Source organism: Talpa europaea (assembly GCF_964194135.1).
Source record: "Talpa europaea genome assembly, chromosome: 6".
NCBI classification, from domain to species: Eukaryota; Metazoa; Chordata; class Mammalia; order Eulipotyphla; family Talpidae; genus Talpa; species Talpa europaea.
The window spans coordinates 23187189-23201537 of NC_140072.1; the positions used below are offsets into that span (position 1 = coordinate 23187189).

The 14349-nt window shown below is 37.7% G+C and overlaps 1 protein-coding gene across 1 annotated transcript in view; it reads right to left on the minus strand.

The window, feature by feature from the left end:
* THUMPD2 (THUMP domain 2 tRNA and snRNA guanosine methyltransferase) overlaps positions 1-11622 on the minus strand; it is a gene marked incomplete at both ends in the record, with an annotated part of 25537 nt that extends 13915 nt beyond the window's left edge. The window contains 6 exons of the mRNA XM_084234776.1: positions 73-160; positions 2100-2152; positions 4226-4303; positions 5180-5577; positions 6844-6979; positions 11497-11622. Of these exons, the coding sequence (XP_084090902.1) occupies positions 73-160; positions 2100-2152; positions 4226-4303; positions 5180-5577; positions 6844-6979; positions 11497-11622 (879 nt within the window). The remainder of the gene's footprint in view (positions 1-72; positions 161-2099; positions 2153-4225; positions 4304-5179; positions 5578-6843; positions 6980-11496) is intronic.
* Between the last annotated feature and the right edge of the window lie 2727 nt (positions 11623-14349).

The window sequence follows — 14349 nt, forward strand, 5'->3', positions numbered from 1 at the left end:
ATCAATTAGAGAATGCATATTAATTATGGAAAAGACCTTGCCATGAGTAAGAATGAAACACACACGTCTTACTTTAATTTCAGCAAGAGAGGCCATTGCCCAGGCGATGGTAGACCTCAGCCCTGCTGTCTTGATGTAAGCTCTGCTGGCTAGAGGAACCCTGCAAAGAATAGAGCCTGATGATACACCCCAAATTACTGTATGTGAAAGAACAGGCTGTAAATAAAAATGATTCACTTGTTCAGACCCACAGATCATGTTACCCATGTCATCCAATACACACTCAAATATTCCCTAAGGTAGAGAAGATTTAACCTCACCACACAAATACCTTTTCTAGTTTGCACTTTGGCTAACCTGTTTTTTCAGCTACTACTCATTCAAGACCTGAGTTTTAATTTTGAGACACATACCTTCTATTTGTAAACTTTTGGGTACATGATCTGCTATTATTTGCAATGTCATAAGTTTGACTCCCTGAGTGTGTTTAGAAGGCATCCAAATAAATTTAAGAAAAGTTTAATATCTTTAAAAAACATTTATATAGGCTGTATATCTACACTTGCTAAGTTAATATATAACATGAAATTTAGCATCTTCATAGGACTAAAAATTAAAAATCAGTTATTTTTTTAGTGGGAAGAATCAAAATACATCAGTGCTGTACTTAGTCAGCATTGTTGAAATGAGATTTTTTTTGTAAATTAATATTCTAGAAACATAGTTTTCCTCTTTTAAGAGCCAAGGGTTAAAAAATGTTTAATTATTTTATGAATTTTCCAAAAATGTACTTCATACTTTACTGTTTCATCAGTTTTTCTTACCCTTATATTTGGTACCGTCAAAATTATTCTAGGTTGGCCATCTTTCAGTTTCCCCCACCTTGTCTACAACTATTATGGAGTAATTAAAAAAAAACAGGTAAGCAAAACTGTTCAAATTAAAGTCAATCAGTTTTATAAATATTTTGCAGGGCTTAGGGTCTAGTGCTTCAAAAGGTCTTGGATAGAGTAACCTGGACACATCTTAGATGTAGGTGTACGGCAATGTGTTAGGTTTGGTCTGGAAGAACTTGTAAAGATTCAGGGTAGGGGGAGCTAAGGGAAACCAACAGGGCATTGAGGCATGGGAGGTCTTCATGGGCATTAAGGTGAGAAGAAATACTTAGCTCGTGATTTGTAATCTAGATGCTGCTGGAATCTACCATATGCACACGGCAAGCCTTCAATCACTCAACATTCCTTGAACTTCTACAATGTTCTCAGCACTTGCCTAACTGTCACTGACCATTGGTCGGTTGATAAAAGCTATTCCAATAACAGTAAGCAATCTTCTTGACCTTCGGGTTCAAGTTTGTAGCTGCATAAATGTGAGCTCAGGGCAAATGGGATATTTTCCTAAGACCTTTATGGATGCGTCGAATCACCTAGAGAAGGGTATTTAAATTACTATATACTATATACTGTGTAGACAGTGCTATGCAAACAGAGATATGAAGAGGCCAACAGTATTAACTTGTTCCCAAGAAATCAGAAATCATTTTTTTATCCAACTACCTTTTACTTCTCTCAAAGCATCTAAAAAAAGTATGTGTTGTATGATAAGCAACAAATGGTTTTGAATAAGGAAATGAATCACTTTTATTATTATAAGGACTCCTGTAAGACTAGACAGATACCTGAAGAAGATCTTAAAAACTTGTAATCCTTTCCCACAATAAAAGAAGAGTGATAAAATGTCCAAGGTGATTTTTAAGAACTGTGCTGAATTTTTTAATTAAAATTCTAGGATGCTAACAGATTAAAAATTTTAGTTTAAATATGGACCTGTGAAAATTATTTAATATTTGAAATAATTAAATATAATTTTAAGTATGAATCATGTAATTATGCACTTCTGTGATCAAATCTTTCAGAGCTCTAACTGGTCAGATTGAATCATATCCAGTAAGCTCTATGAAAACACTGTACCTGCTGGAAATAAAAAAATGCTTCCCACCCCCTGCCCAGTTTTCATACTATAAATATGAAAAGCATAAAGTTCATAATTTTACAAACTCTCCTAAGGGACAAAACTGAAGCTTAACATTTGATAGTTACCTGAAGACAGGAATTCCCACCACAGAGTAAATGTCATTTAGATGTATAAAGATCTGAAAGAGCAAATAAAATTGTTAGAAATGGAATAGGGAATGCATTACCAAATTATTGACAATTTGAAAACTTCCATTTTGAACCCATGGAACCCATATTTTAATAAAAAATTCCAATGCCTTTTTGTCAGGTCTAAAAAAAAAATCCTATTTCCTTGAGTAGAAGCAAAGCAAATTTTCAGTATATTTCAGAGAAAATTTTGAGGTCAATTTGGTACACAGGTTATATGAAGAATCACTTTATAAAGAACTCAAGGTCAATTTTCTTCCCAGTTCTCTGAATTACCATAAGTGATTCAGACTTTTCAGCATTTGGGGTTAGAAAATACTTCCTAACTCCAAACTAATTCTAAGCTCAAATAAGACTTGAGGCCACATGACACTATTAAAAGTTACACATACTTTCAGAGTAACAGAAGAAAACCTTCTACAGGTCAAATATATGGTAGCAAAATATTTCCCTTGTTTCTCTAGGTGAGTTTCTTCCTCCCCCTTCCTTTCTTCTCTTAGGTCAAACAGATGTGTAGCTCACATAAAGTTCAAAAGTTAGAATATTATTTTTATAGTCAGATGAGGTTATGATATATTTTAACTGCTGTTTGACCTCAGGTGTCATCGAACCTTGCTATTTTTACTCTAAGATTATTTTTAGTATAAGCAGTTTAATCAGAATTATTCCAATATGATAAATTTTCATTAAGAAAAGAATGATCTGGAATGAACTCTACTTAGTCAACTTAACCCCTCGATTAACAGAGCAAAATATTCCCATTTTTTATATTATTTTAGCAAAGTTATTGAGACTAATTTCTTTTTATTTCAAATTCACCTAGGTATGATATACTGATTTTTATATAGCACATGTTAAGAATAGCTTCTTCTACTGTAATTTTGCAAAAAAAATTGTAAAGATTTGATTGTTCTAACAATTTTGCTCATAAATTTTCGTATGTGTGATTTTAGTGCTGTCAATTTTGTGTTGATTATTTCTACACAATAATAGCTACTATGAATTGCACTAGGCTACTAGGAATGAATGGCTACTAGGAATTAAATTAGCTGCATTCATTTATGACCTAAACTATCAGAAAACTGTAATTCTGAGCCAGGGAGACGGAATCAAGATGAGGACACCAGGAGAACAGAAAATAAGGGAAATGGAAGGGAGGAAATGAAAAGAGGAAATGACATCCTTATGTCAAAAAAACTGTTGGAGTAAAATATTTTGCATGAAAGCAACAAAGGATATATACTTATAAACATAAATTACTTTTTATTGTTTTCTTTTTTGATAAAAATTATGTTTTAGAGGTAATGTTAATTTACAACACTGTATAACATAGGGGTACAGGTTCACATCTCTACAAATGCATGTTACCATGCCACACTCACCACCAAAGCACCAAAATCTTCCATCATAGTCCACTAAACATAAATTACTTTTTTAAAGTGAGAAATATTAAATAAAAAAATTAAAAAATAATGCAATATAAAATGTTCTGATATTGGCAAATTAGCACTTCATTTAAAGCCCTCTGACAATAAATTTATGATTAATGAATCATGTAAAATACCCAACAATAGTTTAAAAAAAAAGCACAAAATATTTTTTATAGTTAGAATATTTCCCCTTATGTTTTACTTTGTTCTAATCAAAACTAGGGAAATTAATTTTAATGGAGAAAAAGAAAACAAATCTCATAACCCCAACAAACCACTATTACTGAATTTTGAGCATTTTTTTTTTTTACAGCTGGGAATTTCTTATTTAGAGACTTTTTAGCTATGATAGTGGGTATACAGAACATCTCTGAACCTTAAAATAAATGTTTTTCAGCTCAACTGTGACAAGACAATTTCCTTCTGAAATCTCTTATATGGATACATTTTCACAGTAAAAATGACTAGCAAAATTGTATTACTCTAACTACTGAAGAGAAACAGACTGCTAGGTCCATGCAGACATGCTTTTTAAAACTCTAAAGCAAAACTGAAGAGTATAGTAAGAAGAGCTGACATTGTTTTTTAAAGAATTATGTCATAAGCATGGAAAATAAAGTGACCATTCAGTACCTCTATACTTGGAGTCCTCAAATCTGCTTTCCATCCAAACTGTTTCATAAGAGCAATTCCAATTACTCTTCCCATCTCCTGCAAAAGCAGTAAGTTATAGAAAAGAATGCCAAAATGAGAAAATATAAGTTTAAGTGGAAGCAAAAACTAAGCATCTGTAGAAAATCCAGTCAGATAATCTGGTAGTAATTTAGGGTTACAGTATTAATTATGACATTTAAGCATTTTCTTTTCAAGGTTGCATTTTACCTCTCCCACTACCCAACACATTAATATCTGCTCATGTGTCACTTCTACCCTTGAAATTTTAGATGCATGAAATAACCATGTTATGATCACACAGACATGGTCATTCTGGGTTTTAGGAAATAGACTATCTTAGAAACTGCAATGCTTTCTGTTTAAAAATGACCAGATAAGTAGCATTAGACTAAAATTTTAGGATCTCTGATTTCAAGGTCGGCTAAAGTACTCTAAACTATGCCCTTCATTTTATTTCACTGAACTTTCTAAGAGTCAACTGACAAGGTTTTGTGAGGAAAACTGTGGGTTTTGACCTCTATATAGTTGAGACCTCCAGTGCATTTGTGTATTTGCAGTCTGGGTCTTGGTGACAATCACACATACAGAGGCCGGTGCAGAGCAGCCACTCAGTAAGTACAGAACTATGCTAAACAGAAACATAAAGAGTGTAGGATTGGGATATTCCAAATGCAAAGGGTACTCCTGAGTGTGAGCAAACTTTAAGGGAGAAAGTGAAAGGATGTGATGACGTGGAATGGCATACTCTTCCTTTTAAGCACCAGAAGGAAAACTATTTTTAAAGAGATTTAGTTGTATGAGGTTAGGCCTAGTTACCTGTCTGCATCTATCCTGTGAAAGGACTCATTTTAGATGGAAAGAGTAATGAATTCTTTAAGAAAATGGGGAGCCCACCTCAGAAGGTGAGCGTACCTGTGCAGTAAAGGTCTTTGCAATTGCTCCACTGCAACGACAAGAAACTCTGAAAGTCAAGTCATTCTGGGTATTAACTGCTTCAGCTCCATCATTCTGAAATTCTTCTTGAAATGGCTCTCTTTCAGTGATGAAATCTTCTTGCTCCAGTGTTTCTTCTACTTCTTTTTCCAGCTGGCATTCTGTGCTCTCCATTTCTTTCATTTGTCCTGTTTTTAATTTCTTAGCAACGATGATGTCATTTTCTCCCACTTTCCTTTTTAATGGGTTAGCATCTTTTTGAGGAAATTTTTCCTTTTTTGCATCAAGTTCAAGAAGATTTTTCCAAATGGAAATGGCATTCAACCAACTTTCTGGATCATCATTTATAAGTTTTTGTATTTCATTAAATATTTTTCCTAAGTAAATAAATTCTCAGTTTATCCTATATTGGAGTTTTAAGAAGGTCTATAACATTTATCATACCCCAAAGCCCATTACCTTTATTTCTTTATAAGTTTTATTACATCCCTTTAAGTTTTATTTTAATACATTTTATTTAATTGCTACATGAACACTGACTTCACTTTCATGTGGAATTTATATTATTTAACATAAGAATACTGTTCATTCTTACGTTCCATACTTATCAATATTGTTAAAATTCCTATAGAATCACCACATACCTTAGCAAGATCATTTGTCCTATAAGTATATATGTATCTCTTCGAGGTATGTATAGGCCCTAGAGTATTGCATCAGTTTTCGAAATAAGGCTGATCATGCTAAAAAACTAAGTTTTTGAAAAACATAGGATAAATTGCAAAGCTGAGAGCCCAGAAATAGAGTTACTGACCTCGGGCCTATTTTAGATCAGATAATATTAGCACAAGTTTTCCATAAAGTAACACTTCAGGTGTACATAACTTATGGACTGCTAGCATGCCTAATAAAAATGTAATCTTTTCTTGATCAACATAGATCATTAAAATAATCCCAGAGTAATCACTGTAGTTCTCTACAGTGTGTATGGAATACTGACATGAAATTACACTTACCTCACAATATAAAAACCTTAATATTTCTTCCAAAAATAATCTTTTTTTGCTCTGTCTTAATTTCTTGCTATTTGTATATTTCTTGTCATAGTTTTTTAGACTATAGGATTACATGAACTCTATTCCAGCAGTCTGACCCTTTTTTGTTGCTTAAATTATTTTAGTGGCATATTTATAAAATTGGGGAGTAGACAGGAAATTTCTTAAGCTCCCTTTAACTCTAATGCATTATAGATGGGTATATGTTTGCTCAAAACATTTAAGGTTCTCAAAACAGGAAACTTTACTATGTAGTATTTTCCAGTTATATCCTTTAAAATTTATGAGGTGACAGCTTTGGTCAATTTATTAAAACAATGAATTCTGAATTATTACATGCCTCTGAATCTAAATAAGCACAACTGACCACATAAGAAATGTAGTTTAGGACACTAAAGTCTCAAAACACAAGCAGCACATTGCAGAGAGGAGACAGACTCTACTACAATTAGGCAATAATAAATCAGGAAATACAGAAAAATACATAATTACTGATCCCACAGATATGAATCTTAAAAATGTGAAATGGCTACAGATTAGGAGTATAATATCATGTGGGTAGGTAGAAGTAATAGGCATACACCATACCTTTACTTGCAGAGGAGACAATAAGTGGAAACTGCTTTTTAATCAGCAAAAATAATCGTTCTGCAGATTTTAATTTTTTCAGCATACTCAAGTCAGAACAAGTGGTGAAAAAAACTTTTCCTGAAAGATATTCAACCTAGAGATAGGAAAAAAAAATAGATATCTATTGAACATCTACCTTGTGGTCTCTGAGGAATCATACTGCACATATCCTAAAAATGAGTAATAATGTAAAATAGGCATACACTGACATACAAATTAAAATGCAAAATTTACATAAGTCACTGGGTTAAACTCAGAAGAAATCTAAGAAATTTTAACTAAATGCATTAATCAGCTGTAGGTACAATAAGTACCACTGATTATGAAAGTTATCACTAGTGAAAATCCCAGGGAAGACTCGTAGGAGATCTGGGAAGAGGGATTCTAACAAGAGAACAAAGACAAGATGCAGAGGTGGGAGAGAAAGCACGCCTGCAGTGCACTGGAAGTGAGCCTGGCCACCTTTGTGTTAAGCTGACTGATAGTGTCAGGTGGACGGATGGCACAGCTAGGGCCAGCTTGATAAATGGTCATGAAATCTGGAGTTCCACAGATGGTAACGGTGACCATTATAGATTTTTGATGAAAACCGTGACAGCACTGAATTAGCAGGCAGAAAAAATTACTTTGGAAGTGGCATAAGAGACAGTCTAGAATGTGATGCCAGAGGGAGAAGTAGATAACTGAGGTAGAAATAATGAGACACTTGATCATGGGAACTAGGAAATGGATAGTAGGAGAAATATGTTTGCATCAAACGCTCTGAAGATAGGATGGATAGGTGGTAAAAACGGAAGAAAGGAAAATAAAAAGAGTACTTACTCACAGGGAGTCTAATGAGGCAGAGCAAATAGAATGCCCATGGAATCCTATACCATTTGGGTCAAGCCAACCCCCTTAAATTCAGGAAAGGCAGAAATGAATGGATGAATTTCAGAATTGTCCTGGAATTCTCCGATTAGTAGAAGTCATGACTATTCTAAGTCATCTCTTAGAAAGAAGGCACCGGGAATTTGGAGAGTCCCATGAGTCTAGTTATATCCCATTCCATGGGAACTTGAATCCCAAGATTTTTTCTTTTTTTTCTTTTTTTAAAGATTTATTTATTTATGCATACAAGAGGTGGGGTACAAGCCAGAGATGCAGGGGGTGAGAGGATTCACCAGAGATAGAGTAGGGAACAGAATAGGCAGGCTGGCTGAAATACACTGCTGAGGGGAGCAGTGGGCGACACAGGAGAGGTCTGCTGAGCCATGTGGGTTGCTCCCTGGCTGGGGATGGAACTCCTGCTGCAGAGGCTGTGGATTGATTTACAGTGCAGTGCTTAACCCCTTGCGCCCCCAGGGAGGCCGGATTTTTTGTCTTTTTATTCTGACGTGGTCTAATTAAGTATTTGGGACGATAATTTCTGGAGTTACCATGCTAGTTTGACAAAGAAGACTTTCTGTTGAAGAAGCTCTAAGTTGGCACCAATGAAAACCCAAATACTAAATATTCTCCTTATTTAAAAATTAACACAAGGGGACCTCCCTGGTGGCGCAGCAGTTGAGAGCTGGGTTGTGAGGCTGCCCACAGCCTCTGCAGTGCCGGTTCGATCCCCGGCTGCTCACGGCCACTGGAGGAGGGTCCACATGGCGCGCAGACCTCTCCTGCCACCCGCTGCTCCCCTCAGCAGTGTACTTCGGTCCTTCTGCCTGCTCTGCTTCCCGCTCTGGCTCTGGTGAATTCTCTCACCCTCCCACGCTTCTGACTGTACCCAGTGCTTGTATAAATAAATAAATAAATCTTTAAAAAAAATTAACACAAGGCCTACATTCCTTTTACATGTAATAAGCATGCAATCAGAAACAGTTTTCTAAACTGTAAAACAGTCACTGTGAGAAGCAAATACTCATATATAAACACTTTAACAACTTATTCTTTATGATGATAGGTACTATATTTTAATGTAGAAATGAATTTTAGAGCAAACAAAGAAAATATAAAAGAAACCACAAAGTGATCCACAAAGCCTAAAATATTCACTACCTGGCCTTTTACAGAAAAGTTCTGCTGACCCTTGCTAGACCAGGGAACAAAGAACTCAGCTTAAAACAGTTAAAACAAGGAGAATGAAGGGATAGAGGGGAAATCCATAAATCTATGGATTTAAAAGAGCATTGATCACAATGCTTGGATCTTATTTGAATCACTGACTAAATGATTTGATGATAAGGAACCACTACTTTTTAGGTGTGATATTGTGGATTGTCTTTTCTAAAAGTCATTATTATATTAAATATACAACGCTATATAAATAGTCCTTAATATTATGAATACATATGCAAATAGTTACATATAAAATGATACCTGGGATTTCATTCAAAATAACATGGGGTACAAAGATATGAGAACACTGATTCAAAAAGATACAGGCACCCCATGTTTACTGAAGCTCTATTCACAACAGCCAAGATATGGAAACAACCCAAGTGGCTAATGATGACAGACAGATGAGCAGATAAAGAAGTGGTAAACATACACAGTGGAAAACTATGCAGTTATGAAAAGATAAAACTTTGACATTTGTGAAAAGGTGGATGGACCTTGATGGGTTTATGCTGTTTTCTTATATCCAAGGAAAGTGAGGCCCAGAAATGTAACTAATTTGCTCAAACTTACAAATTTGTTAATGGAAGACATAAGAAGTGAAGCTGTCTTTTGACTCTAAAAACCACACACTTTACCATGCTGTTATGGAAATAACCAACATTCAGTGTTTCAGGGCAGTTTCCCATGGTGATTTAGGGTAGTGGTGAAGCACATGGGCTTTGAAACTTAGAGAGATTCAGACACAAGATCCCCTCCACCTCAGAGCACCATCTCTATTTCTTTGTAAAATGGAGATTAAAATCTACTACATAGGATTCTTTGAAGATTAAATCATATCATGTACATAAACTGTCTCACATATTTTAAGTGCTTAACAGATGTTAGATGCTAACATTGGTACCTCATGGTCGACTTAACTTTGATAAATTGGAGAATTAGAGAAACTGGAATTTCAGAGGTTATTTGTTCCAATCCCATTTTCAGGCATATCCATCCTTAAAATATACAAGATTAAAATATGGAAATTCCCCGTTCTCTTGGAATTTAATTACTGTCACTGCCAAGAAATTTCCCCCTATACCTGAGTTTTCTTGCTATAGTTATCACTTGCCTATGTCATTTTTGTTTCTAGAGAAGACGAAGAACAAGTAGAGATGGTCTTTTTTCTAATACTCCTAAATACTCAGATTGTGCAAGAACTCTAAGTTAATGTTTAAAATAATATCAGTGCACCATTATATCATGGCCACATAACAGTTAAGGAACTGGGGCCTGCTATGTATAAGGTTATATGTATACTCATGCCTGGCTTTGCAAACTCCAGTGTGTACAAATTCCAGTTCTGCCATTTTCTGGATGCCTGACTTGAATAAAGACTTGAAATGAGACTTATCTGTGCTCATTTTCTTCTTCTGCTAAATGTACATACTATCTTTAAGGGTTGTTGTGAAAATAAAGCAAGTGCATAGAGCAAGGACTTACAAATCTGTAGAACCTGACAGATATAAATGCTTAGTTAATGTCAGCAGTTATTATATAGTTACTTTTTAAGAGTAGCTACATCCAACACCCTATTAAATTCTGTGACCAAAACCACAAATGGCATGACATTTATCAAAACTGTTGCTATTCTTCATGACCGCTTCCATCCTCACCCCTTACTGCAGAAATTCTCCTGGGCTTCCAAACACAAGGAACTGCCAGAATGAAGTGGTCACTTTCATTTGGTAATCTTTCCTTTTCCAATAATATATCAGTCAGATACTCCATTAAAATACTGTTCAGCAAGTTCCAGAACCTAATATGGTCAAAACCTTGTTCATATCACTGAAATTAACAGATATATTCCTACGGAAGTTGGACCATGAGGTCTCCAGGAGTACATTATTTTCCTGGCTACTATTTACTACGTGTTTAAGGTGTACACTACACACCCTACTCGATTTAATCCCTCGGACAATCTTAGGAGGTGAATACAATCACTGTCAGGAAACTGACAGGAGTAACTAAACGTGAAGGTTACACATATGTGCTGTTAAAGGATGGAGAAGGGACTCTCACTGACAGGTCTGATTCTAATTATAGGCACGATCAAATACTTTTAAAGAATCTAAAAAGGAACCTGCCTCAACCCTCTGGGAAAAAAAATAAACTTGAGCCGTGACAGATGTGCGGTAACATAGGTGTAGGGAAAATGATGGGCGGTTCCTTCCAGCAGTAATTAGGGGACCGTCGCCTAGGTGGGCCTGGTGGCTGCGAGCCGGGAGAGGGATAGAGGGGGCACCGGCAGGCTAGAGGGCGAACTGGCAGGCTAGAGGGGGCACCGGCAGGACAGAGGGCGCGCCGGCAGGTGAGAGGGGGCACCGGCAGGACAGAGGGCGCACCTGCAGGCAAGAGTGGGTGCCGGCAGGCGAGAGGGCGCACCGGCAGACAAGAGTGGGCGCCGGCAGGGCAGAGGGCGCAGGGCAGAGGGCGCACTGCCGCCCCTTCCCTCCCCGGCGCGCAGCGAGGCCGACTCACCTGCGTGGCCCCCAGCCGCGCCCGCACCTCCCGCATCAGGAAGGGCTCCAGGCCGCGCCCCGCGGTGCAGAAAAACCGGGCGCCAGGTGCAGGCGCTGCCCCGGGCCCGCTGGGCACCAACGCCATGGCAGGCCGGGCGCGGTCCCGTGACTCGGGGTCACGTGGCCCCGGGCGCGCGCGTGGTGCGGTCCTGGCTTCCGCGGGGCGGGGCCGGGCTCACCCCAGGCGGGCTGGGGCGGCGCAGCCTGGGTGGGGCAACCGGGAGAGTTCCCTGCGGCCAGTTTCTTGGCAGCTCCTTGATTAAGTTTCTGGAATTAATTGGAATCACAGGTGGAAGGGATAGGTTTGATCCATCTTTTATTTTGCAGATTGAGGAAAACATGCTTGGAGAGGCCAAGACGGTAGGTCAGTGGCACAGGGTAGGCTGGAACCGAGATGGCGTGTTATGTGGTGTAAAGAGGTTGCTTCTGTTCCCCGCACCGCCGCTCCTTTCCTTCATGCCTCCCCACTACTCTTCTCACATAACTTTTGCCCCAATCTGGCTTCACCAAAAATTAGGCCAAAACTGAGAATCCCAGGACCTAGACCAGAAATTCCCACTCTGCAACTACGTGTTGTCGTGTACACCAACAGGGCACATCGCTTGCACAACTTGATAATGACTGCGCCATCCAATTTGGGCCACCTGATTTGACTGGCTCCTTTAATAGTATTTAAAGGGTTTTTTTTAAACTCTAAACTTAAAGTTGGCAATGACAGTATTAACTGGGAAGGATAGACTCCATATTACAAGATATATAATAAGCCACGCTTGACATCCCCTCTCTCCTGTATTCTGGGTGGTGAGCCCTGGCTCCTTCTCCCAGGCGACTAAGAACAAACTCTAACTGCTACCTTTTCCAGAATGCCCACTTGTCCCTCTCCAGTCCTTTGCTTATTTACCTTCCCCTAAACCCCTTCCTTTTTTTAAGCTAGTTTGTACTGTTCCCAATGATGCTCTCTCCTGCCTTTCTCACATTCTTTCACTTACACAATATATTTTTTAAAAAATTATTTATTTATGCACACAAGAGCTGGGGTACAGGCCAGATTGCAGGGGGTGAGAGGATTCACCAGAGACAGAGTGGGGAGCAGAACAGGCAGACTGACTGAAATACACTGCTGAGGGGAGCAGCAGGGAGACAGGAGAGGTCTGCTGCGCCATGTGGGTTGCTGCCTGGCTGGCCAGGGATGGAACTTGTGCTGCAGTGGCTATGGACAGCTTCAGAGGTTGCCACCAGGGAGGCCCTCACTTACACAATATTTTATACCTTTACCATTAATTACTTAACAAATACTTATCGAGTGCATGGTGGTGTGCCAGTTACCATGGCAAGGTCACAACCTGTGAGAAACTTTCCATTTTGTGGGTGGTAATGGAGATGGTGCTGGATTGCTGAGAAACAGAAAGGATGACAACAGTTTGTTAGATGAGAAGCAAAGGAAAGCAGCAGGGCTTGCAGATTGAGGCACTTAGTAAATGAAGGCACTGCATAAATGAATTTATTCTGCTCACTTAACCAAGCGAGCAGTGAGCATTTGTCCTGTTTGTGGCTTCTTTGAGAACTTTGCCAAGTGGGGGCATTCTCTACCTTTGGGGCCTACCTCTCCAAGGACCACATACAGTTTGTAATCACCCTGGAGGTATGAAGAACTGTGCTGGCACCACCCAGGTTAGTAATTAAGTATCTATAACACATATACAGACACATACCTTCCAACCAAGTCAGTGGAGATTGTGAAAGAAAGGAGCAGCCTATTTTTATGGTTGAAGCTGTAAAAGCAATTCTGGGAAAACCTATTGGTTGCATACTAATCGTTAAACCATTTCTGTGCACACAGTAATTAACTAGAATGGTGCTTCCTTGAACAGCCAGTCAAAAAAGAGAAATTTGTTGCGGTGAATGTAAATATTGCCTTTAAACATTCTTTATTCATTAGTGTTTAAACACTGTAGTTTAATGTAGCATCGAAATGCAAAAGATGCAATATTCAAGCCTTGATTTAGAGAGACAATTCTTTTCTCTCTCTCTCTCTCTCTCTCTCTCTCTCTCTCTCTCTGTGTTATCTTGCCTTAGTGAGCGGTGCATGAAATTATTATTTTGAGGTACAAATTGAGTCTAGTATTTTCAGTGCCTTTCGGGGAAAGTGCTAGGTACTTAATGCATATTTCAAAGCACCAAGGTATATGATGTGATTTTGTTTGTTTAAATATATTTGAATCCATAAAACCATATTTATATATGAGAGACCCTTATAATGTCCCAGTTGGAAGAGTATATTTCTTTGATACATTTGCTGAATGAACAAATAAATCTATAATTTTCTTTGAATAAACTATGTTGCCTAAATAAATTAAAACATCTTTCTTTTTATAGTTATGGCCAACTCACACAACCACTATTTTCATATTTCTTTTCCCTTGCTGCATTTGTGTCTGTATTTCCTTTGAGGTTTGCTATTACCTACCTTTTTATTTCTTAGTGCAAAGAAATAAACATCCTAAACAAGCTGGGATATCTATATTTTGATATTTCCTCCTTTTATTTTCCTGTAAGTTTTAATCCAACCAAAAAAAGTAGCTAGTCTATTCTTTTGCCTGATTTATCTGTGGCAATTGAAAAATATCATCTTAAAACTCAAGCATATATGATTTGCGAATAAACAAAAATAACCACAGGGTTGATTTTATTCTCTCAGAAACAGGCTACCCTGTTTTAATGTGAATGGCATTTGGCAGACTAGAACCTAGAGTTTATTAGAATGTTGGTTTGATTCAGTCAGTTTTTCTCCCATCGTTGGCATCAAGATTGA